The sequence below is a fragment of the Mesoplodon mirus genome (genome assembly GCF_964341445.2).
Source record: "Mesoplodon mirus genome assembly, chromosome: 2".
Lineage (NCBI taxonomy): Eukaryota > Metazoa > Chordata > Mammalia > Artiodactyla > Ziphiidae > Mesoplodon > Mesoplodon mirus.
This window is the reverse complement of record NC_138977.1, coordinates 4,257,717-4,282,847: the sequence shown is the minus strand read 5'-3', so window position 1 is coordinate 4,282,847 and position 25,131 is coordinate 4,257,717. Positions and strand designations below refer to the sequence as shown.

The window sequence follows — 25,131 nt, the reverse complement described above, 5'->3', positions numbered from 1 at the left end:
GATAAGTTGGGAAATGTTCCCTCATCTATTTTTTGCAAGAGTTTGTAATGAATTGGTACTAATTTTCTTTAAATGTTCAGTAGAATACATCAGTGAAGCCATCTGGGTCCTGGCTTTTCTCTGTGGGTAGACTTTTTATTACTAATTTTTTTTTTTTTTTTTTTTCCTTTTGCGGTATGCGGGCCTCTCACTGTTGTGGCCTCTCCCGTTGCGGAGCACAGGCTCCGGATGCGCAGGCCCAGCGACCGTGGCTCACGGGCCCAGCCGCTCCGCGGCATATGGGATCCTCCCAGACCGGGGCACGAACCCGTATCCCCTGCATCGGCAGGCGGACTCTCAACCACTGCGCCACCAGGGAGGCCCTTATTACTAATTTAATATGTTTGTTTTGGGTCTATTAAGATTGTCTATTTCTTTCTTTTTTTTTTTTTTTTGGCTGTGTTGGGTCTTCATTGATGCATGCGGGCTTTTCTCTGGTTGCAGCGAGCAGGGGTTGCTCTTCATTGTGGTGCTCGGGCTTCTCACTGCAGTGGCTTCTTTTGTTGTAGAGCACGGGCTCTAGTCGCACAGGCTTCAGTAGTTGTGGCACATGGGCTTAGTTGCTCTGCAGCATGTGGGATCTTCCCAGAGCAGGGCTCAAACCCGTGTCCCCTGCATTGGCAGGTGGATTCTTAACAACTGTGCCATCAGGTAAGCCCTGTCTGGTTTTTCTTGAGTCAGTTTTGGTAGTTAGTGTCTTTATAGGAATCTTCCCATTTCATCTACGTTATCTAATTTATTGGCATACAATCGTTCATACAATTATTCCTTTACAATCCTTTTTATTTCTGTAAGGCCAGTAATGATATCCCCTATTTCATTTCTTTTTTTAAAAAAAATATTTATTTATTTATTTTTGGCTGGTTGGGTCTTCGTTGCTGCACGTGGGCTTTCTCTAGTTGTGGCGAGCTGGGGCCACTCTTTGTTGCAGCGTGCAGACTTCTCATTGTGGTGGCTTCTCTTGTTGCAGAGCACAGGCTCTAGGTGTGCGGGCTTCAGTAGTCGTGGCTCGCAGGCTCTAGAGTGCAGGCTCTGTAGTTGTGGTGCACGGGCTTAGTTGCTCCATGGCATGTGGGATCTTCCCGGACCAGGGCTCAAACCCATGTCCCCTGCATTGGAAGGCGGATTCTTAGCCACTGCACCACCAGGGAAGCCCACCTATTTCATTTCTGATTCTAGTAATTTGAGTCTTAAAATTTTTTTTTCTTGGTCAGTCTAGCTAAAGATTTGTCAGTTTTGATGATCTTGTCAAAGGACCAGATTTTGTTTCCATTATTTTCTCTATTGTTTTTCTATTCTCTATTTCATTAATTTCCTCTCAATCATTATTATTTTCTTCCTTGCTTGCCTAAGATTTAATTTGTTCCCCCTTTCCCAGTGTCTTAAGGTAGAAGATTAAGATATTGATTAAAGATCTTTCTTCTTTTTTTAATACCAGCATTTTCAGCTATAAATTGCCTTCTAAGTGCTACTTTAGCTATATCCCATAGGTTTTGGCATATTGTTGTTTAATTTTCATTTTTCTCAAAGTATTTTTTAATTTCCCTTTTGCTTTCTTCTATGACCATTTGGGTATTTAGGAGTGTGTTTTTTAATTTCAAAATACTGTGTGTTTCCCCATATTCTTTCTGTTATTGATTTCTAATTTCATTCCTTTCTTTTGTGAAATAAAATTCATATTTTATGGCAAGACAAGAAAAATCTAAACAAAATTTTCTCTGCCCTTTGGCTCCTCTCCCCCCACCACTGTGCATTGTGTATCTGCATTTTGCATTGACCAAACCTTCCCCATTGGCAGAAATTTCCGCTCAAACATAAAGAGCAACATTCTATTAAAATAACTCCTTGGAGATAACATTCCATCTTGATAAGAGGTCACACTCAGATCTGGATTATGTAAACTGTCAGTAATACACCATTTGATATACACTCCTCTGTCTCAAAAAGTTCTTATATAACTGTGTCTTGACTTCTAACTGGCAGCACAGTTCTCGGAGCTTTCTGAGATACTCTTCCAAGGTTATCATCCTCAAATTTTGTTTGAATGAAATTTTCCATTTATTTTCTTAGATCAACTGATTCTTGTTGACATCTTGTTTGAGAACATATTTTGTATTATTTTTATCCTCTTAAATGTACTGAGGTTTGTTCTATCCTGGAGACTCTCCTGTGTGTATTTGAGAAGACTGTGTATTCTGCTGTTGTTGGGTGCAGTGCTCTATAGATGTCTATGAAATCTGGTTGGTTCATAGCATTGTTCAAGTCTTCTATTTCTTTACCAGCCTTCTATCTAGTTGTTCTATCCATTTTTGAAAATGGAGTATAGAAGCCTCCAATTATTATTGTAGAACTGTCTATTTTCCCCTTCATTTCTGTCAGTTTTTGCTTTACGTATTTTGATGATCTGTTGCTGGATGCATGTATGTTTACAATTATCATAGCTTCCTGATATAGATTGACCCTTCTATCATTATGAACTATCCCTCTTCATCTCTAATAACATTTTTTGTTAATAGACTTTCAGTCTATTTTGTCTTATATTAGTCACCCTAGTTTCTTTTGCTGTTTGCATTATATATCCTTTTCTATTCTTTTACTTTCTATTTCTTTGTATTTTTGAATATAAAGTGTGTCTCCTGTAGACAGTACATAGTTGAACCTTTTCAAAAATCTAGTCTGACAATGTCTGTCTTTTGATCCGATTGGTTAATCCATTCACATGTAAAAGTTACTGGACTGCATTTACAATGGTCCTTTTGTTTCTTATATGTCTCATGTGTTTTTTATTCCTCTAACTATTTTTTAGTGCACATACACACACAAAAGGAATGTATGTGTTTCAAGAGGGGTAACCTGAGTTGTTCCCTATCCCGTATTATGCTGAGTTTCTAACCCAATGTTGAGTACAGTATTATAGATACTAGATGATCAATACAGTAGTCTTGTCAAGCATTTCTTAAAATGTAGAGCAAGACCAGCAGAGGCAATATCACCTGGGAATTTGTTAGAGGAAAAACATTAATCTCTGTAATCAAACTTGGGTTTGATCCCAGCTCTACATTTATAGCTGTGTGATTTGGGTCAAGTCACTAAACCACTGAGTCTTGTTTCCTCATTTAATAATGCTGTCTTACAGTGTTCTTGTGAAGGCTGTAAGAGATTAAGTGAGATAACGTAGATAATTCTACTACCATGTCAGGACTTCTACAGTGTTAATTTTCTTTCTCACTGCCATAATATAACAAAAACTTCTACCTGTTTTCTCTGTATTTTCAGTGTAACTACCAGCAGCTTAAATAACTTAAACCGCTTCTCATTTTAGCAATTATTGAGAAGGAAAAATGCAGAAACAGGAATAAGAATAGAAAACATGAAGTTGTGTGGTAGGTTAGCAGAGAAAAAGAGAAATTCAGTCTGAGCTCATCTTTCAAGATGCCCAGAAAAATTAGGTGGCAATTTAAATACCACTTTGGATGCTGATATATGCTCAAGGTCTGAAATTATAGCAATTTTTAAAAAATCACTGTTTCTCTGTATTTTTTATTAATACTTTTATGAGAGTATGAGAATAATCCTGCCAGGTAGATAGGCCAGGCATTACTATCTCCATTTTGCAGGGACCTAAAGCTCAGAGGGATTAAGTGACTTGCCTGTGATTACAGGACTAGTTGGTGGGGAAGCTGGGATTGAAGCCATGTCAGTTAATTGCAAATTACACAGTTATCACAGTTTTGGGGAAGGTCTCAAAATAAAGGACGTACTGAGAGGATAAAGGTCACACTACGTATCTGGATAATACTATCAAATGAATAAATATCTGATTTACAAGTAAAAATCTTGTTACGATGAACATCATTGCAGAGATTCTATTTAAGAGGATGTCCATGCTGTCTGCAATACAGACTTCAGGAGCTGAGGGTAGAAAATTGTATGTGGATATTTATTCTGACTGAAAGTTTAAACAATATGCATAATGTTTCTTTTTTTTTTGGCCACACTGAGGGGCTTATGGGATCTTAGTTCCCCGACCAGGGGTTGAACCCCAGGCCGCCTGCAGTGAAAGCACTGAGTCTTGACCACTGGACCGCCAGGGAATTCCGACAACATGCATAATGTTTCTGAAGTCTTCATAATTTGACTTGACTATACACGGACTTTATGGTGGTACATATATTGCTGTTTTACTGTACCATTTGAAGGTGTCACTGAGTAGAATCTGTGTACAGATTAGGTCATATGTAAATATACAGGACTACATTACTCAATCTCCTTAGCATGCTAGACCATAAGATTCTTGAGGGCAGAGCTTATGTTTTATACCCCCCTGATCTCATAGTACCTACCACTAATGAATGAATAAATACATAAATGTGCGAGTGAATGCATTTGCCTTAAAATCATTGACTGTTTACTCCCCTCTTGTCAAAGTACCTTTCTCTATTTCTGACCCCCAAAATCAGAAATAGACCTATTCTGTCCTGTTAGTCAAAAATATTTCCCCCTAACCACCTCACACTGGTCAGAATCATCATCATTAAAAAGTCTACAAATAACAAATGCTGGAGAGGGTGTGGAGAAAAGGGAACCCTCCTACTCTGTTGGTGGGAATGTAAGTTGGTGCAGCCGCTATGGAAAACAATATGCAGGTTCCTCAAAAAACTAAAAATAGAGTTGCCATATGATCCAGCAACCCCACTCCTGGGCATATGCCTGGACAAAACTATAATTCAAAAAGATACATGCAACCCTATGTTCATAGCAGCACTATTCACAATAGTCAAGACATGGAAATAACCTAAATGTCCATTGACAGATGAAAGGATAAAGAAGATGTGGTACATATATACAATGGAATACTACTCAACCATAAAAAAGAATGAAATAATGCCATTTGCAGAAACATGAATGGACCTAGAGATTATCATACTAAGCAAAGTAGGTCAAAAAGAGGAAGACAAATACCATATATCGCTTATATGTGGAATCTAAAATATGACACAAATGAACTTATCTATCAAACAGAAAAAGACCCACAGACATAGAAAATAGACTTGTGGTTGCCAAGGGGGAGGGATGGAGTGAGGGTTTGGGGTTAGCAGAGGTAAGCTATTATATATAGAATGGGTAAACAACAAGGTCCTACTGTATAGCACAGGGAACTATATTCAATATCCTGTGATAAACCATCATGGAAAAGAATATGAAAAAGAATATGTATATATATATGTATAACTGAATCACTTTGCTGTATAGCAGAAATTAACAAAACATTGTAAATCAACTATAGTTCAATAAAATAAATTTAAAAACAAACAAACAAACAAAATATTTCCACCTAGGCCCAGACTAAATTCCCTCCAGAACCAAGATCCTTTCTTCCCTGTACCACTGGTTTATCCCCTGAGTGACAATTCAAAATGACTCTCAGTCATTTGGACGCTGTGTTGGGGTCCTCTGAACTGCTCACCTAAATTTGTTTACCACCACTTTCATTATCCCACTGAGTTCTTATGAACTAATTTTCTGATCAAAATCAGCACACGGGCCTCCCTGGTGGCGCAGTGGTTGAGAGTCCGCCTGCCGATGCAGGGGATACGGGTTCGTGCCCCGGTCTGGGAGGATCCCATATGCTGCGGAGCGGCTGGGCCCGTGAGCCATGGCCGCTGGGCCTGCGCATCCGGAGCCTGTGCTCCGCAACGGGGGAGGCCACAACAGTGAGAGGCCCACATACCGCAAAAACAAAAAAAAAAAAAAAAAAAAAAAATCAGCACAGCTTGGCCAAAAAAAAAAAAAGAACTTGGAGATCAGGGCTCCCCATCCCTCGGGCCATGGACCAGTACTTGTCCGTGGCCTGTTAGGAACCAAGCCGCACAGCAGGAGGTGAGAGGCAGGCGAGCAAGTGAAGCTTCATCTGCCGTTCCCCATTGCTCCCCACTGCTCGCATCACCGCCTGAACCATTCCCCACACCCCACCCCCATCCGTGGAAAAATTGTCTTCCACGGACCGGTCCCTGGTGCTAAAAAGGTTGGGGACTACTGTTGTAGATGGTATTCTTCAAGGAAAGAAACATGCCTTCCTCTTTGCTTTTCCCTCTTCTTGCTGGACTAAATGTTCACTTTTCATCTTGGGCTACATGGATGAGAGCAACATATTATGGATGGAAGAATAATAAGACTGATGAAATCTTGAAATCTAAATCCCTAATATCATCAAGCCTATGTATCAGCCCTGGACTGTATACACTGGGACTGCCACATGAGTCACAAATAATTCCTACCTTGTTTATGTCACTATTATTGAAGTCTTGTTACAGTTTCTGAATCAAGTTTTTGCTTAACACCCTGTGCAATCTACTCACTCTACAGAGTGAGTGGCACTCCCTGGAGCTGTACAGCAGGGCGACCTTGAACTCAACTTCCCACTAACAGAGTAAGGTGAAGACAAGTTCAGAAAGATTAAAAACTTTCCTGAAGTCAAACTACTATGTGATGTGAGACTGAACACAGGTCTACAGGCTACCAAATAGTGATAATACTAGATTCTATCCTAGCTTTTCATTTTGTGAAATGTTGTCCAGAAGAAAAGTTCCACTACTTAGACTCTTACAGTATATGGGAAGTCATTTCAATTCCCACCTAAACCCAGCAGCAATGGCTGTATGGGTATCAACAACAACAACAAAAAAATGTGAGTGTCCCTAGGATGTGTGCTGTCCTTAGTGGTAGCCATGGTAATAAGGAATCCTGTTTGATTGTGCTACTGTACTTCTGCAATGACACTAAACTGTACAGATACAATCTCAGCCTCCCTTCTCAATTGTCTTGCTTTGCTCCCTGGACAAGTTCCTTCTTCCTGTCTGCCATCCACAGCAAACCACACAGGCTGAGTTAGGCAGGGGAAATGGCTCCAACAAGAGCGACCCTTGATGTTTCACAAGGTCGAGGACAGCGAGGTGTTGACATGAGTGTGAGTGGGCAGCTGAGACAAAGCTCGATAGTAAATCTGACATTTATTTTGGATAGAGAAAAAGAGTTAACAGTTACTGAGTGTCTACTATGTGTTCATCCCTGTGCTAGGCTTCCATTGTATATTGTGTCATTTAACCTTTACAATAACCACAGGAGGTAGGTATTATTCCCACTTACCAGTGAGAAAACAAAGACTATAATATAAAGTCACATAGTAGGTGATAGAGCAATGATTTGAAACCAGGTCTGGCTTCAAAATCCATGTTTTTCCACTATACCTTGTGGCCTTTGAACTTTTTAAAGTCCTTTCAAAAACTTTATTTTCTCATTTTCAAATATATCATCTCCCTTATATAACTCTGAAGAGCATCTTCAAGATATTTTCCAGGCCTTTCATGTGTTTGGCATGCCCAGTAAGATATTCTGCAGCAGAATCCAGCTGATCCTTTGTTGCAGTGCAACAAAGTGGGCCAGCTGGCAACAGCATGAGCGTGAGCTGGACTGCAAATCACAGTACTACTTCCTCAGTAGACAAAGTTTTACTATGGAAAAAAACAGTCAACTGAACTAAACAGTGCATTCAGTGACATAACTGATTTCATTCTCTCAAAAGCTCCTTATTTCATGGCCAGCTGATCATAGTTTGTTGACCTGTACTGTTCTGATCATTGTACTTTGGGAGAAAAGAGAGTACATTTTCATAATTCCACCTGGAACACCTCTACAATGAGAACTCATGATATGTACTATTTCGTTGTGTAAATAGAAAAGAAAGGAGAAAAGCTAAATTTCCAACAAAAATGTGTTATCTGACATAAAGTAAAAATATTACTCAGGATTCATCTATTGATTGAGTCATTCATTCAAGACTAGTATACAAAGAGATATTTAAGGCTGTCTCTGCCTTCTTCTAAGAAGGGGATGGGGTAGGTAAGCACCAATTTAAAGAAAAATCATTATAGTAAAATGTGATTATCCTTGATCCCTTTTTGTCTTCCCGTATCAATTCATCAGCAAATTCTTTTGGCTCTTATCTTCAAAACATAACCAAAATTTTTGCTATGTCCTTCCACCCAGGGCAACTGCACTTCACAAGTCCAGAGGATGTCATTTGCATTTTATTGTATTTATTTATTTATTTGGCTGAATCAGGTCTTGGTTGCAGGATCTTTGTTGTGGTCTTTTGGCATGTGGGATCTTCCGCTGCAGCGTGTGGCCTCTTGACTGCGGTGCACAGGCTTCTTTCTTGTTGTGGCATGTGGGCTCAGTAGTTGCAGCACACGGGCTTAGTTGCCCCACGGCATGTGGGATCTCAGTTCCTCGACCAGGGATTGAAGCCGCGTCCCCTGCACTGGAAGGCGAGTTCTTAGCTACTGGACTGCCAGGGAAGTCCTGGGGAAGTCGCTTCCATTTTGGTCTCCATGAATAGTGTCCTGTTTCCACAGCTCTCCACCCTCTGCACTCCCTCCTCTATCTCCCTAGACCAAGCTACCATCATCTCGTTTAACTTCTTGTTTCTACTCTTGCTCCACCACTCTTGCTTATTCTCCCCACAGCAGCCAGCGTCACTCCACTGCTCAAAAGCCTCCAATGGCTTCTCATCCCACACAGAAGAACACTGAGTCCTTCCTGTAGCCTGCAAGCCCCACCTTATCTGAAGTAGGTGACAAGGTCATTTTCTAAAAATGACAGGGGATAGGCTGAGTTGGGGACAGGAATAGCATGGTGAGCAACGGAAATAGTCACATATTGAGAGGAACAGGAAGCTGACAGGTAAAAGGATTGTCAGGGGCCCAATCCTTTAATACCATTAATTTCTAGTAGTTCCAGTCTGAAATATGCAGTCTTCTCTAACCATGCCATGAAGGTGAGGGTAAATGTAAGGGTAGAGAAAAATGCTTGCTAGGTTTTGCTGCAAATCAAATTCTCCCTACACTTAATGACTTAAAACGGCAAACATTTATTATTTCTCATGATTCTATGTGTCAGCTGGGTGGTTCTTTTGTCCTGGGCCAGCTCAGTTGGATTAAATGGTCTAGGATAGACTTTTTCAAATACCTGATGGTTGGTAGACTTGTTGTTCTGGAAAGATCTCAGCTGGGCCTTGTTATTTCGGCTTCAAATGTCCTCTCCTTCTCCAGCAGGCTAGCTCAGGCTTCTTCACTTAGTGAGCTCAGGGCTCCAAAGAGCAGAAAGGGCAAACCCCACATGTGCCCGCATCTTTTTTTTTTTTTTTGCGGTACGCGGGTCGCTCAGTATTGTGGCCTCTCCCGTTGCGGAGCACAGGCTCCGGATGCACAGGCTCAGCGGCCATGGCTCACAGGCCCAGCCGCTCCGCGGCATGTGGGATCCTCCCGGACCGGGGCACGAACCCGTGTCCCCTGCATCGGCAGGCGGACTCTCAACCACTGCGCCACCAGGGAAGCCCCAATGCCCGCATCTTTTAAGCCATTGCTCAAGTCAGAGCTGCTAATGTCCCTTGACTAAAGCAAGAAACACTATCAGGCCCAAAGTCAGTGTGAGAGGGCACAACACAAGGTCATAGATACAGGGAGGAGTGAATGAACTGGGGGAAATACTACCATGGGAAGGTAAATTATGCACTGAACTAGGCTTAGGGTTTTCTGGGCAGGGTCAGAGAAGGCTAAGGCTGCAAGGAAGTACAGAGTCTTGGTGAAAAAGTATGTTGTTTATATGAACTACCATGGGCTGCAGCTGAGAAGAAAAGGAAATGAGATCGGGGGTGTTTACAGACTGGGAGAAAATGATGTTACAACAATTTTGGAACCCATTCCAACATGGGCAGGTGTCATTCCCACACCGACAAGCAATTCTCGGGCACCAGCTGGGTGTCCTACAATTTAACTCAAATCTCAATTCGACAGGTTAATGGCACAGTCTTAAAAGACTGCCCACCCCACATCAGATGTCAATCACAATTATGCTTACTGGTTTTAGATCTATATCGAAGATGTCTGAAAGAATAAGGAAAAACAAAGTGATATAAATTGAACGCATGAAACTTATATGATGTTATAAAGCAATGAAACCTCAATAAAAAATAGAGTTTAAAAAGTGACAGAAACTGAAAAAGGACGAAATGGAACTTTTAGAAATAAAAAACATAGCAATCAAAATTCAAAAAATCATTGGATGGGGCTTCCCTGGTGGCGCAGTGGTTGAGCATCCGCCTGGCGATGCAGGGGACATGGGTTTGTGCCCCCGTCTGGGAAGATCCCACATACCACGGAGCTGCTAGGCCCATGAGCCATGGCCGCTGAGCCTGCGCGTCCGGAGCCTGTGCTCCACAACGGGAGAGGCCACAACAGTGAGAGGCCCGTGTACCAAAAAAAAAAAAAAAAAAATCATTGGATGGATTTAATAGATTAGTTACAGATGGAAAGAAAATTAATAAAATGCTACGGACACCTTTCTAGGTTTGAGGTACTCATATTTTTCTGTTCCATTTTATTCTATCTGAATTTTGAAATTCCTAGATGGTTGAGACCCAATAAACTGATTTCACACCTCCCATGCTATCTTTTTTTTTTTTTTTTTTTCTTTTTTTTTGCGGTATGCGGGCCTCTCACCGCTGTGGCCTCTCCCGTTGCGGAGCACAGGCTCCGGACGCGCAGGCCCAGCGGCCATGGCCCACGGGCCCAGCCGCTCCGCGGCACACGGGACCCTCCCAGACCGGGGCACGAACCCGCATCCCCTGCATCGGCAGGCGGACTCTCAATCACTGCGCCACCAGGGAGGCCCCCATGCTATCTTTTATTCAATATTTTTAATTAAAACTGATGATTGCACCATTTAATGTAACAGTGTAAGGGAAATACAATTTTATTTAAAAAAAACCCTTTCATTACAAGACAAAGTTGAGGACTGAAATTTGTACCTCAGACAAATCCCTTAGATGCTGATTTCTCCAGAATAAACTAGATGCAGCTGACTTCATTAATGCCTCCCCTGTGGCTCTTTCACTCTTGGGCAGAAAGAGGAATCAGACTTACGTTCGGTAGAAGGTAAGTTCAGTTTTTTGTCTGACCTGGGGGTCGATAACATTTTCCATTGGGAAATTTTTAAACTAGTGAAGTGCCTCGTATGAAGTAAACTTAGTTAAGATAACTGTAAGTATAGAATTAATACAGAGTTTATTAGACTCAATAGTATATTTGGAAGGACTCGTTGATTTCCACTGGTTACTAGTATTCACTAATTTGCGAGGAGACAAGAAAAATAAGGTCTATGGAGTTTTTCATAAAGTTGATTTATTTATTTAAAAGGACTGACTTTTTAGAGGATATGTTTTTTATTTTTATTTTGGGGGTCAAAATATAATTTTTAAATGAAATGAGGCTAATAGAAAATGGCAGTTGTTTTTGGTTTTGTCTCACAGATGGCTGAATTTAAAAATTGCTGTCATGTTGATTCCCAAAATTATTTTGAAAATTTAGACTGACCCACCAAGTTCAAAAGACTGGGAATACCATCAACGTTGTCTACTATTGTTTATTCAGCCAACAAATATTATGAGGGCCCACTATGTGCTAAGAAATGGGCAGAAATAAGAAAATGACTGCACTGTATGCCCTCCTGCTTACAGTGAGAAAGGGACACACTGATCTGTAGTTACTAACAAGTTAAGTAGTGTTAGGTCTTCTGGGAGCAGGTGTGAGGGAAAGCCTGTTTGGGGAATCAACCTCTTAGTGAAAGAAGAGATGAAGCTCAGCTGCCTTGAACATGCACAGGTATTTGCCTGCTGATGAGGGAAAAGCAATGGAGGCAAGAGGAAAATTTTAAATAGTTCCAGATGGCCAGAGTTGGGGTATCCACTAAAGACTAAGATAAGGAGAGGATGAAAAGGGAGATAACTCAAGATAAAAGAGGTTTTATAGGCTCAGCTAAGGACTTTGATTTTTTTTAAATAATTGTGATAAAAAACACAACATAAAATTTACCATTTTAACCATTTTTAAGTGTACAGTTCAGTAGTGTTAGGTATATTCACATTGTTGTGAAATAAGAACTTGACTATCCTATAAGCAACTGAGATGAATGGAATGGAAAGATTTTTAGGCTAGGATTGGAGATTTAGGAAGATTGTTGTAGAAAGTGAGGGTCATAGGAGGTAAGGGATGTACGTTAGAAAGACTGGAAGAGATTAAAGGACTCAAAGGCTTGTGGGAGTGATGTGAGTCGGGGTAGGTTTCTGGCTTGGTTGCAGGTTTTTTTGGCAGACGGGAAGTTAGAGAAGGGAACTCAACATACCAGTGGCTGAGTACCAAGCCTGTATGCGCCAGCTTTCCAGGGACGTCACACTTGAAGCTAGCAGGCCACATCTAGCCAGAATGTATTTCATTATCCCCTGCAATTAAAATAAACCTTTCTTGAGAAATTTAAGTATCTGGGAACACTGGAACCATAGTCCGTCAGGGAAAAAATGAGCAGAACTCACTCTATTAAAACAAACAAACAAACAAACAATCCAACATTATATTAATATATAAGAAACTTACAGAAAAGTACACGAGTAAGCGTACAGCTTGATGGATGTTCACAAAGCGAACGTCCTTATCAACAAACCTTACCAATAACCTTACCAATATCTTAGAACCTTATCAATATCTCAGAAGTTATACATATTTAATCCTAACAATCTTACGAGATAGATCACACTGATGCGTCCATTTTAAATACGAGGAAACTGAAGCACAGACAGGTCACAAGGCTAAATACTGAAAATAGATTATGAACCTAGATCTGCTGTCTGATCTCGAATCCCACGCTGTCGGAGAAGAAACAGGTTTGAAGGTGAGTTCCCCTTCGAATGATGCTGAGTGGGCGTCCTCCCACGGAAACCTACTTCCGGGCATCAGAGCCACGGGAACCTCAGGTAACCAAGGCGTCCGCACCTCAGGTTGCCAGCGCCACCGCTTCCGAGCGCAGCCCCTCAGCGAGCGGCCCCCGGCGTGCTGCGCAGCCTCCCCCCACTTGAGGGCGCTGTCGCAGCCACGGTCAGACGCGTGCCTCTCTCTGTTGTCGCGATATTCTTGAGGCCGGAAGAACTTAAGATCGAAGGTCATGTAGACAGCGCGTCCCGCCCCGCACCCCTAAGATCTCGCGTGAGTATAATTTCCGTCCTTTTGGCTCTCGGAGCAGCACCATGGCGGTCGGAAAGAACAAGCGCCTTACGAAAGGCGGTAAAAAGGGAGCCAAGAAGAAAGTGTAAGTGGCAACTATCGTGGCCCCCCGCTTTTGGGTGTCCTGCTGGAGTCGGCGGGCGGTTTCTCAGTCGTGGTGTGGGCCGGATGGCGAGGATGCTTGTTGGATTGCGCGGGCCGTACCGGGTTGGTAAATTACGAACCGCGGCCTGGCGGATCCGGGACTGCTCTGCGGCGGACCCGTTGCTTCCCCCGGCCTTGTGGGCCTTATGCGCGCCCCTTTTGAGTCAGATTGCTGCCGCGACTAGGGACTGGCGTGTTCCGTTTTGTGGGCTCACGGGCCTCGTAAGTTCCTCGGGTAATGCCCTTCCAACAGCTGGAGTTGTGAAAGGCACTTTTTTCGTCCACCCGGGACCTCGCGTCCCTCCCCTGCTTGGGCCGGGTGGAACCTGGGCGCTCCTGATAGCTTGCGGCCGTAAGGAGCCCGGGTTACCAGTATGTGTCTTCACGTACCAGTAAAGTTGAAGAGACGTGCGTGTTGTTTGGTGGCAGTGTTGCCGGTGTAGTGGAAGCACCGATGGGTGGGTGGGGTTGGGTGGGAGTGTATATGTTTGTGGCATAATTTACCAAAGTGTCAGGCCTTCACAGTGAAACAGACATGGTGGCAAGAACTAGATTTTACATATGCGCCCCTCACCTGAGAGGAGTAGTTTACACCAGTGTCTACGTGTCAGTTAGCCTTTTAGAGTAATTGGAATGAGGGAAGTTAAAAAAAATTATGTGATCTGCGATAAAATTGAAGCATGTTTTTAAATCCAGGGTTGACCCATTTTCTAAGAAAGATTGGTATGATGTGAAAGCACCAGCTATGTTCAATATAAGAAATATTGGGAAAACACTAGTCACGAGAACTCAAGGAACCAGTGAGTATATTATTATTCTTCGTTTGTATTTCTCTTAAACTGAGACTTGTATGTATCTTGGTCTACTTCTCGTTGTGTGGTGGGATACATTAAGGAAGTGTCAGCTCTTGGTTGCAGCTTTGGGCCCTTTGGGGCTTGTTTTTAGTACTTGCAGAGAAGCAAGGTGGCACTTTTAGAATTACCAGTGGAATGTGCGTGGGTAGTTTTGAGGTTCTAATGAGCCCTGTCAGTAAGTCGTTGGTGTCCATAGGGCTTTGTTTGACGAAAGTTACGGTCTTTATCATTAGGTTTCTAAACTTAGTGCTTGAATATTAACTTGACTTTGCTTATGTGGTTCCTAACGTTAACAACGGATTCTTGTTTTATAGAAATCGCATCTGATGGCCTCAAGGGTCGTGTGTTTGAAGTGAGCCTTGCTGATCTGCAGAATGATGAAGTTGCATTTAGAAAATTCAAGCTTATTACTGAGGACGTTCAGGGCAAAAACTGCCTGACTAATTTCCATGGCATGGATCTTACCCGTGACAAAATGTGCTCCATGGTCAAAAAATGGCAGGTGAGAATAAAAGTTCTCTCAAGTGAGGGCCTCCCTGGTGGCGCAGTGGTTGAGAGTCCGCCTGCCGATGCAGGGGACGCGGGTTCGTGCCCCCGTCTGGAAGGATCCCATATGCCGCGGAGCGGCTGGGCCCGTGAGCCATGGCCGCTGAGCCTGTGCGTCCGGAGCCTGTGCTCCGCGACGGGAGAGGCCACAACAGTGAGAGGCCCGCGTACCGCAAAAAAAAAAAAAAAAAAAAAAAAAAAAAAGTTCTCTCAAGTGCATGGTGCTGTGCATGACCAAAGATGTCATGATTTAATGTCAAGAAGGGGGCGTGTTGTGCATTTGAGGTTTAGAGTTCATTTTCAAGCCCTTGATGTTTTCTTGCTGTTACTAAGTGTGCACTCTTGGATCGGCACTGTTGAACTTGAGCAACAGCAGTGAGGCTGTTTAGAGTAAATTTAGTTATTTATTTGTTTAAATTGAGTTCAAGATTTAATATTGGATTATCATCAGGGTTTTTTTGCTGCATGGATTAGTGGCTGGTTGAAGCACATTTAGGTGCAGGTTTGCAGTTCTAGCTTTGCCTGTCTTCGGAATACCTTTGGACATCAGAATCTAGTGAATTTGATAGTGAAAGGATGGATTGGGCTAGTTTTGATGATCTATTGTGCTGTAATAGGACTGGCAGAGCCTCTGGTGTGAGACTGAAATTTTGGCTCTTTTTCCCAGTTATGTTGTTTGGAAAGTAACTTAAATCTTGCTAAGCCTTGGTTTCTGTATCTGTAAAATGTAGGTAAGAATATTAGCTCATGGGGCTTCCCTGGTGGCGCAGTGGTGAAGAATCCACCTGCCAATGCAGGGGACCGGGTTCGAGCCCTGGACCGGGAAGATCCCACATGCCACGGAGCAACTAAGCCCGTGCGCCACAACTACTGAGCCTGTGCTCTAGGGCCCTCGAGCCGCAACTACTGAAGCCCGCGTGCCTAGAGCCCTGCTCTGCAACAAGAGAAGCCATCTCAGTGAGAAGCCCGCGCACCACAACGAAGAGTAGCCCTCACTTGCCACAACTAGAGAAAGCCCGCACACAGCAACAAAGACACAGCTCAGCCAAAAAAAAGAATATTAGCTCATGGAATTATGAGGATGAAATAAAAGATACATGTAAACATGCCTAGTGCAGAGCTTGACACAAAGCATTTAGTACCCATTGGTTTAACTACAGGAAATGATGGTTCAGATGTGTCTGGCTATAACCATCACATTGGGGATGTTTTTTGTGTGGGAATGAATGATGACAAGATGTTTCGGTCCCGTATGATATGATTATTCCGTTATATTTATTTCTGATACTCTCCTAAGGTTTTACAGTTGCATTTTTGGAAGTATCTTAAGGTCCTTTCACTATAATTGTATTATATTCATTTTTTAGACTAAGATAAAGTTAACAAAATGCAAAGAAGGCAATTCACTTTTTGTTGGTACCTAAGCGGGCCTCTCACTGTTGTGGCCTCTCCCGTTGCGGAGCACAGGCTCCGGACGCGCAGGCTCAGCGGCCATGGCTCACGGGCCCAGCCGCTCCGCGGCATGTGGGATCTTCCCGGACCGGGGCACAAACCCGTGTCCCCTGCATCGGCAGGCGGACTCTCAACCACTGCGCCACCAGGGAAGCCCTAGTTTTTGTTTTTTGAATTTAGGTAGTAATAAGACTAATGATGGATTTTTAAAAACTATAGTTTAGTTGTAAAATTGAATATTTAATCCTCAGTGTGGCTTTAGTTTGGAACATAAAGGACATTTTAAAATGTATGTATTTAGTGTTATTACAACATTTCAACTGTTCAGAACATATTTTTTTAAATGGAATAGGTTTAGATGTCGGTATTGTAGAGTCCCTTAGAACGTATTTTTCTCTTGCGGAGTTAAAGAATTGATTGGGGGAGGAGCAGGTTGTTAAAGGCTGGCATATGTCTGTAAAAGGCATGTGTATGTGAAAGGCGGGGTTGCTGTGGGGAGATAGTGATAATGAGATAGAGAAGTTACCTAGAGGGGAGGGGGGAAGACAGCTGAGAGGACTCTGTACTTATGTAATTAGATATGGAGGATAGTAAGAATTTGGGGTAATTGTTGGTAAGTTCACTTCAAGGAGGTTAACTCTAAATCAGTCATTTATATTATACTTAATATTGTGTAATGAGTACTTGGCCTCCACTTAAAAAAATTTTTTTTTTAATTTATTATTTTTGGCTGTGTTGGGTCTTCGTTGCTGCATGCGGGCTTTCTCTAGTTGCGGGGAGAGGGGGCTACTCTTAGGTGTGGTGCGCAGGCTTCTCATTGCGGTGGCTTCTCTTGTGGAGCATGGGCTCTAGGTGTGCGGGCTTCAGTAGTTGTGGCACTTGGGCTCTAGAGCGTGGCCTCAGTTGTGCCTCGCAGGCTCCAGAGCGCAGGCTCAGTAGTTGTGGTGCACGGGCTTAGTTGCTCTGCGGCACGTGGGATCTTCCTGGACCAGGGCTTGAACCTGTGTCCCCTGAATTGGCAGGCGGATTCTTAACCACTGCGCCACCAGGGAAGCCCCACTTTTTTTAAAATTAGAATTTGAGAGGTAAAAATAGATAACATTAAAACCTGGCACATCTTTTTTTCACTAGACCATGATTGAAGCTCACGTTGATGTCAAGACCACCGATGGTTATTTGCTTCGTCTCTTCTGTGTGGGTTTTACTAAAAAACGCAACAACCAGATTCGGAAGACCTCTTATGCCCAGCACCAGCAGGTCCGCCAGATCCGCAAGAAGATGATGGAAATCATGACCCGAGAGGTGCAGACAAATGACTTGAAAGAGGTGGTCAATAAATTGTAAGTGTTTTCCCTCACAACACAACCCTCAGATGAGACAAGGTGGGGTCAGACCTATGTTTAAATTCTGCCTGTGAAACCGTCTAGCTGCATCTCTTGAAATGAAAGCATGTTGTGTTCAGTAAATGTTATTTGTTGGTTTATTTATCCTTTTCTTGGATGAAGCTCTCTCCTGGCAGTGAGACTTGATGCCCAGGACTTACCTTTGCCTTAGAAAAGGCATTGAATAGATAAACCCTTCACAATCAGTCATGTATGGGAATAAGTGATGATAAAATGTTTCGGTCCCAGATGACGTCCGATGATAAAACTGTTAACATTTTTCTGATGTTCCCATACAGTTGGCTAAGAGGGGTGTATGAAAAAAAGGCATAAGGCTTGGACTCAGAAGGCCCAAGTGCTAATTTTGCTATTAACTAGCTGTGTAATTCAGATCATTTAACCTTCACCTATGAAGGGGCAATAACAGAATGAGGATTACTGTGGATTAAATGAAGTGTAGGTTTATTCTAATTTATCATTACTGGTTTTCAGGATTCCAGACAGCATTGGAAAAGACATAGAAAAGGCCTGCCAGTCTATTTATCCACTCCACGATGTCTTTGTTAGAAAAGTAAAAATGCTGAAGAAGCCCAAGTTTGAATGTAAGTGAGAAACCACAGGATTCCTGAAAGAAAAAATTGTGTGGACAAATACATTGTTTGGTGGTTTTATATTGTTGTTTTGAGGCCAGATGATGGCACTTTTCTTTGGTCTTGCCTACATAGTATTGAAGATAGCTCTTTCAAGATATGGTACGCTATAACAAAATTTCTTCTTCCTTTTAGTGGGAAAACTCATGGAGCTACATGGTGAAGGTAGTAGTTCTGGAAAAGCTACTGGGGACGAGACAGGTGCTAAAGTTGAACGAGCTGATGGATATGAACCACCAGTCCAGGAATCTGTTTAAACCTCAGCCTTTTACTGGTGACAAATAAAAGACCTCATTTGTGATACGTAATTTCTGATCACTCTTTTTAAATAATCTGACAGTAATCAAGTGTTCTTATTTGATAGCAATGTGGTGAATTTTTCTGACCTTTTGTGTGGATTTTATTCACTGCTCTTAGTTACTAAGTAGCTGAGAAAGGGTAGTGTTCAGTTTTCAACTGGGATGGTTTGGGCGTGTTAGAGATGGTGAATAAAAGGAAACACTTCTTTACATGGGTTAAGGGTTTTTTTATTTTTATTTTATTTTTTGGCTGCGTTGGGTCTTCATTGTTGTGCGTGGGCTTTCCTCTGGTTGCAGCGAGCGGGGGCTACTCTTCGATGCAGTGCACGGGCTTCTCATTGCCGTGGCTTCTCTCGTTGCGGAGCATGGGCTCTAGGGCGCGGGCTTCAGTAGTTGTGGCGTGTGGGCTTAGTTGCTCCACGGCATGTGGGATCTTCCCGGACCAGGGCTCAAACCCGTGTCCCCTGCATTGGCAGGCGGATTCTTAACCACTGCGCCACCAGGGAAGCCCAGGGTTAAGTTTTTAAGGTGGTTCCCACATCATCTAGAAGGTTTGTTAAAACATTGCAGGGCCCTGCCCCTGGAGTTTCTGATTTAGTAGTTTTAGGGTGAGCTCTGAAAATATGCATTTTAAACAAATTTTCAGGTGATGCTGGCGGTCAGGGACCATGCTTTGTGAACCACTGTGCTAGACTGATAGCATAGTGGAAACAGAAGAGCTCATTGGCATTTGGGTTTTTTGTTTTTTTTTTGTGGGGGGTTTTAAACATCCACATAATGCTCTCTTTTCTCTAGCAGTAAATGCCCCACTGTATCCCTTAATGGTCAAGCTGAAGTTGGCTAGAGAGATAGAGAAATTGGTTATTGGGCTCCTATTAAGTGGGCATTTAATGCTGCCCACTATCCAGTATTTCCTCCTAGTCGGTCACCCGTTCTGTTCTTTCTCCAACTTTCTAAGTTCAGCTAATGACCTTGCTTCTTGAGAATGGATGACAAGAGAACCTCATAAATGCCTGTTATTTCTACACTGCCATCTGTGCATGTGTTTCTCACTTTTTCTGCCTTCCCTGTTGTAACTGGGTGAATTGTGCAAGGACAAGCATCAAATTCCACCTTCTCTTGCCTAGTCAGGTTCTTGGCTCCACCACTTGTCACCTTATCAATATTCCTTCTACAAGTTCTGTCAGCATACAACCAAATCCTCTGCCCTTCCAGATATCCCCCTATTCAAATCCCTTACAGCAAAGTTCAAAAGAGTTAACCATATTTCTTGTATTTAATTTTACTTGAATCTGCTGCAACCACTCTAAGGAAACTGTTGCCGTCAGGATTACCAGATGTCATTGCTAAGTCCAGTGGTTCATTCTTGGCCTTCATTTTACTTGATCTCTGTTAGTGACATTTGACGGTCGATTTTCCCTGTATTTCTTAACTGTCTTCTAGAATTGCACCTCGATTTTTCCTCCCATGTTGCTGGCTACTCTCCTTTGCTAGTTTGTTTCAGGCCTTAGTGTTGGAGAGCCCTAGGGCTTAGTCCCTGGACGTTTGCCAATATTCTTTCTAGGTATTCTTACTCAATTTCCTGGTTTTAAATAAACTGTCAGATTTTTACTTCTAATCTGTACCTTTCTTTGAACTCCAGGTTTGCCTATCCAACTCCCTACTTGATACCTTCATTGGATGTCAGTGAGGCATTTAACATGTTTGAAATGGTGTTCCTGAGCTCAACAATTTTACCCACCCTTCTGTTTTAGACCAGAGTCCTCTGTGGTCATCCTTGACCATTCATTCAAAATATATCTGGAATCTAACCAGTTCTTACTACCTCTGTTGCTATCACTTTGGAGCAAGTCATTACCAACCTGGATTTTTATTGCTTACCTGGTCTCCCTGTGTCATCGTGTCCCTGTCTGTCCCCCTGCCCCCACACTTTGTGGAAGTTTATTTTAGATGGTCAGTTCACCCAAAAGGTCTCGTGATCTTGCCTCTGACCTGTCTCTTACTACCACTTCCCTTACTCTTCTAGCCAGACTGTCCTGGACAAGCTAGGAACATTCTTACTGTAGGGCTTTGGCACTTGTTTTTCCTGTGCTTGGAACACTCTTCACTTAGATGGCCACAGTGCTTGCTCTTTTACCTCTTAAGTCAGACCCTGCTGATTGGTTCATTTTATTAAAAACCCTGTCCTTCAGTCCTTGTTTTCCCTGTTGTTTTTTTTTCTATAGTTTCACTTGTGGCTACTAGAAAAATTCCATGTGGACAGGGTTTTTGTTTTATTTTTTGGTCCAGCTCACTGATGACAGGGGCTTCCTTTTCAGGGTAGAAAGAAATTGGGTCAATAGCGTGGTCGTTGACGGTGGGGACCAGGAATTGAGTTACATAAGTGGTGGTTTTCTTGATGGGGGGCATCATTTAGTCAGATGATACTGCAAGTCAAGCTCTCATCTGCTACATCTCTGAATAGGGCTTGGCATGGTTCTCTTTTAGAAGGGTTTCATTTGAAAATGCTTCCAAAAAGAATGTGTTTACTTTTTAAAAAATGGTTTGGCTTGTTTGATGATTGATACAATCAAGTTACTTTCCCATAGGCCAACTTGAAGGAGTTTTGACATCCATCTAATAAAAAATACTATAAGAGGTAATTCTTAAGTTTCCCATTTAACATCTTACATATTGAATACATAGATATTAAGTAATAACAGGTGGCTTTTCTCTCCTTGATTCTTTCCACTCAGAACAATTTATCTTGGTCTTTCACAGGAAAATTTCTGTAACCAGGGATACAAATTTTGAATCTTTTGAAAATGATATTGAAGACCTTGATGTTAAGGCATGACTGAAATAGGTAGCAAAACTAACACTTGATTTGAAATTGGCTTTTGCTTCTTTAATGTGTACATTTCAGCAGCACCACTAATTTGAGAGTGCTCATGTGGGGAGAAAAGATACTAGGGGGAGTATCCTAGATTATTAGGATGAGCCTAATGTAATTATACAAGTTCTTAAATGTGGAAGTGTGAGGCCAAAGAGGAGGTTGGGATAATGCGATGTGAAGACTGCCCGATGTTGTTGGCTTTGAGGATGGAGAAAGGGCCAGGGGCCAAGGGAAGTGAGTAGCCTCTAAAAGCTGGAAAATGCAAAGAAGTTCTCAGTGACATGTTGACTGACAGAATGTCCCATCATTATCCCACATTGCATGCATAAGTCTCAAAATGACACCACCACCAATGTAATTACTGAGAACAGTTTTAAAACTTTTTGGCATACGGCCCACTATCTGTTTACAGTACTGTGTTAACACTGCTTGAGCACGTGGTCAGAACGTACATTCTCCCTCTTAGCCCTTGTGTAGTCTCAGTGTTACAAGTTCTTAATGCCCACTTCCAGTCCTTAAGTTCTGTGCTCTAGTGTGTTTGGTTGAAGCGTGTTCTCTGGTTGATTGCTCAGGAAGTTCATTTTCTGCCTTCTTGTATGTTGAATACAGTTGGTTATTTGCTTTATATCTGAAAGTCACTTTTATTGGATCTAAAATCCTCAGTTCGCTCTTTGAGCACCTGAAGTATACCACTCCTATTTTCTTCTGGCAATAAAGGATCGCTAATGAAAGTCTGAGGATAATTAATTTTCCTTCCCTTACAAGTCACTTTCTGGTTTTGGCTAAAAACCCAAAGAATTTTTTGTTTCTTTGAAATTGAATAATTTTGTAAAATGAGTTTTGGTAATGGTCTGATTGAATAGTCTCAGGTATGCAAGTACAGGCATACCTTGGAGGTACTGTGGGTTTGGTTCCAGACCACCTCAATAAAGTGAATATCACAGCAGAGAGTTTTGGGAATTTTTTTGGTTTCCCAGCACATATAAGAGTTGTGTTTACCCTATACTGTGGTCCGTTAGGTGTGCAATGGCATTGTCTTAAAGTGTATATAACTTAATTTAAAAATACTTTATTGCAAAAAAATACTTTATTGCTAAAAAATGCTAACCATCATATGAATCTTCAGTGAGTCATTTTTTCGCTGGTAGAGGGTTTGAGATATTGCAAGAATTGCCAAAATGTGACACAGATGGGAAGTGAGCAAATGCTGTTGGAAAAATGATGCCGGTAGAACTGCTTGGTGCAAAGCGTGGTCAAACCAAGGAATGTCTGTATGCTCTTCATGTATAGTTTCAAAAACTTTTGGTGGGGGGTAAAATTTTCCTAAATTACAGTTTTTGGCATTTGTTCTATTTCTCGACTTTTTTTTTTTTTAATTTATTTAATTTTGGCTGAGTTGGGTCTTCATTGCTACGCGCAGGCTTTCTCTAATTGCGGCCAGCGGGGGCTACTCTTTGTTGCGGTGCACGGGCTTCTTCTTGCGGTGGCTTCTCTTGTTGCGGAGCACGGGCTCTAGGCGCGCGGACTTCAGTAGTTGTGGCTCACGGGCTCTAAAGCGCAGGCTCAGTAGTTGTGGCTCACGGGCTTAGTTGCTCTGCAGCATGTGGGATCTTCCCGACCAGGGATTGAACCCACGTCCCCTGCATTGGGAGGCGGACTGTCAGTCACTGCACCACCAGGGAAGTCCCTCTTGACTTGTTTTTAACAGGACCTTTGCCTATAATCTTCTGGCAGCTGTTGTAGTCCCTAACCATCCATGTGATAAATTCCTTGGGCTGTATCTCTGTAAGATGCGTTGGCCAGTTACTGCTCATGGAATAAATCTGGCCAGTTTCTGTTTTGAATGGCTTTCAATTTTTATATGGCTGAAAAAAGTTAAAATATTTCCCTACATGTGAAGATTATGTGAAATTCAGATTCCAGTATCCACAAGTAAAGTTTTATTGGAAGACAGCCACATTCATTCATCTTCATGTATTGTCAGTTGCTGCTTTTGCACTACAGTGGCAGAGTTGAGTAGTTGTGACCATATGTGGTACCCTCATCACTTTGCACTACACTGCAAATCGCAGTGACTTAACTCCACGTTTTGAATGCCACATCTATGACCTGTGTAAGAACCTATCCTCAAAGATGTAATACATAAAATCTCATTACACATCAGCATTAACAGGTGAATCAATTTTTTTCTTGCATGTACAGATGAATCTTTAAAAAAATAGCACTTGAAATAAATTAAAAGGGAAAACCATCAAGTGTTCAAATTGTGAAGAAATAGTTGAAAACCTAGACTCCAAGCTGCCAGGTGAATTGATTAATGATGGAGGATCACTAACTTTGAACTCTAATTAGGTGAAATATTATACTCCACCCCAAAAGAAAGATCTGTATTACAGAAAAAAATTTACTCAATAATCATCATAGGGCCTCCCTGGTGGCGCAGTGGTTGAGAGTCCGCCTGCCGATGCAGGGGATACGGGTTCGTGCCCCGGTCTGGGAGGATCCCATATGCCGCAGAGCGGCTGGGCCCGTGAGCCATGGCCGCTGGGCCTGCGCATCCGGAGCCTGTGCTCCGCAACGGGAGAGGCCACAACAGTGAGAGGCCCGCATACCGCCAAAAAAAAAAAAAAAAAAAAAAATCATCATAGTTTGACTTCATTAATGGAAGTTTTATAGAGATTTGTTTCCTCTCTTTATGCTTATGTAATATCCTCAATTTTGCCTCTTAGCCGTTTACAGAAAAAGCTTACTGGCACATGCTATAAATAAGGAAATAAAGCATTCAAATCCCATGGATAGGGTTTCAGCAAAACTCACAATGAAGAAAAAATTTTTTTATAAAATATTTTATTAGTATGTACGTGTGAGGTCCTCTGGGCCAGTCCAGTTATTACACTTCCATTGCTAAATGTGAGATTGACTGAAAGGAGGCCTGACTCCTTGTTGGATGCTTGGGGTATTGGAGACCTTCCTGGTCAAGTAAAAATAGTGTTTTCTGGAGTGCGCCAGCCTCAGAAACACCTGGAACACTGTCTCCCACCCCGTTACCTGAGGCATAGCTGCTGCCTCAAAGGAACCCTCACTTCACAGAGACCCTCAAGTACCTGGACCTGAATCACCAGTGGCTCAGCTAAGTTAAAAGCTAGTGGTATCCACTGTGCCGCTGTGGCTGTCCAACCTCAGCGCCAGCTACGCAGAGCGTAAGTGAATGTGGTTGTTCACTGCTCAGTGAGCTGAACTCAAGGCTGTTTTCGTAGATCTGGTCATGAACAGTCACCTTTGCTTACTCTTGGGCCTGCCACTTGCAAGACTATTCAGGCAGATTAAAAACACCCCTTTTATTTTTTTTTTTTTTCTTTTTGCGGTATGCGGGCCTCTCACTGTTGTGGCCTCTCCCGTTGCGGAGCACAGGCTCCGGACGCGCAGGCCCAGCGGCCATGGCTCACGGGCCCAGCCGCTCCGCGGCATATGGGATCCTCCCAGACCGGGGCACGAACCCGTATCCCCTGCATCGGCAGGCGGACTCTCAACCACTGCGCCACCAGGGAGGCCCAAAACACCCCTTTTAAAGGCCGTATGTTGTGGGAACAAATTGTGCCTGCTGGTTGGACCATCTGGGTCACTCATGTAGATGCCTGTGGTAAAGGCCAGTTCTCTGATAAGACCTAGTAAAATCAAGGTGCTGGTCAAGCCTGCGCCACCCAGACTGCCCTCACACATGGCTCCATGTCCACCATCATGGGCTGTGCACACAGTAAAGAACTTTTCCTAGTGCATG

At 42.6% G+C, this 25,131-nt stretch overlaps 2 protein-coding genes across 2 annotated transcripts in view; one reads left to right on the top strand and one right to left on the bottom strand.

The window, feature by feature from the left end:
• LRBA (LPS responsive beige-like anchor protein) overlaps nucleotides 1–12,300 on the bottom strand; it is an 826,328-nt gene extending 814,028 nt beyond the window's left edge. Inside the window, exon 1 of the mRNA XM_082611157.1 lies at nucleotides 12,280–12,300. The gene's annotated coding sequence lies outside the window, so the exon portion shown is untranslated. The remainder of the gene's footprint in view (nucleotides 1–12,279) is intronic.
• Nucleotides 12,301–13,110: 810 nt separating this feature from the next.
• Nucleotides 13,111–18,487, top strand: RPS3A (ribosomal protein S3A). The gene is given in 7 exon segments (XM_082611173.1): nucleotides 13,111–13,236; nucleotides 13,992–14,095; nucleotides 14,464–14,651; nucleotides 17,279–17,487; nucleotides 18,022–18,131; nucleotides 18,315–18,424; nucleotides 18,426–18,487. Coding segments are annotated over 7 exon segments (822 nt in total). The 5' UTR covers nucleotides 13,111–13,174; the 3' UTR covers nucleotides 18,465–18,487.
• Nucleotides 18,488–25,131: the final 6,644 nt, after the last annotated feature.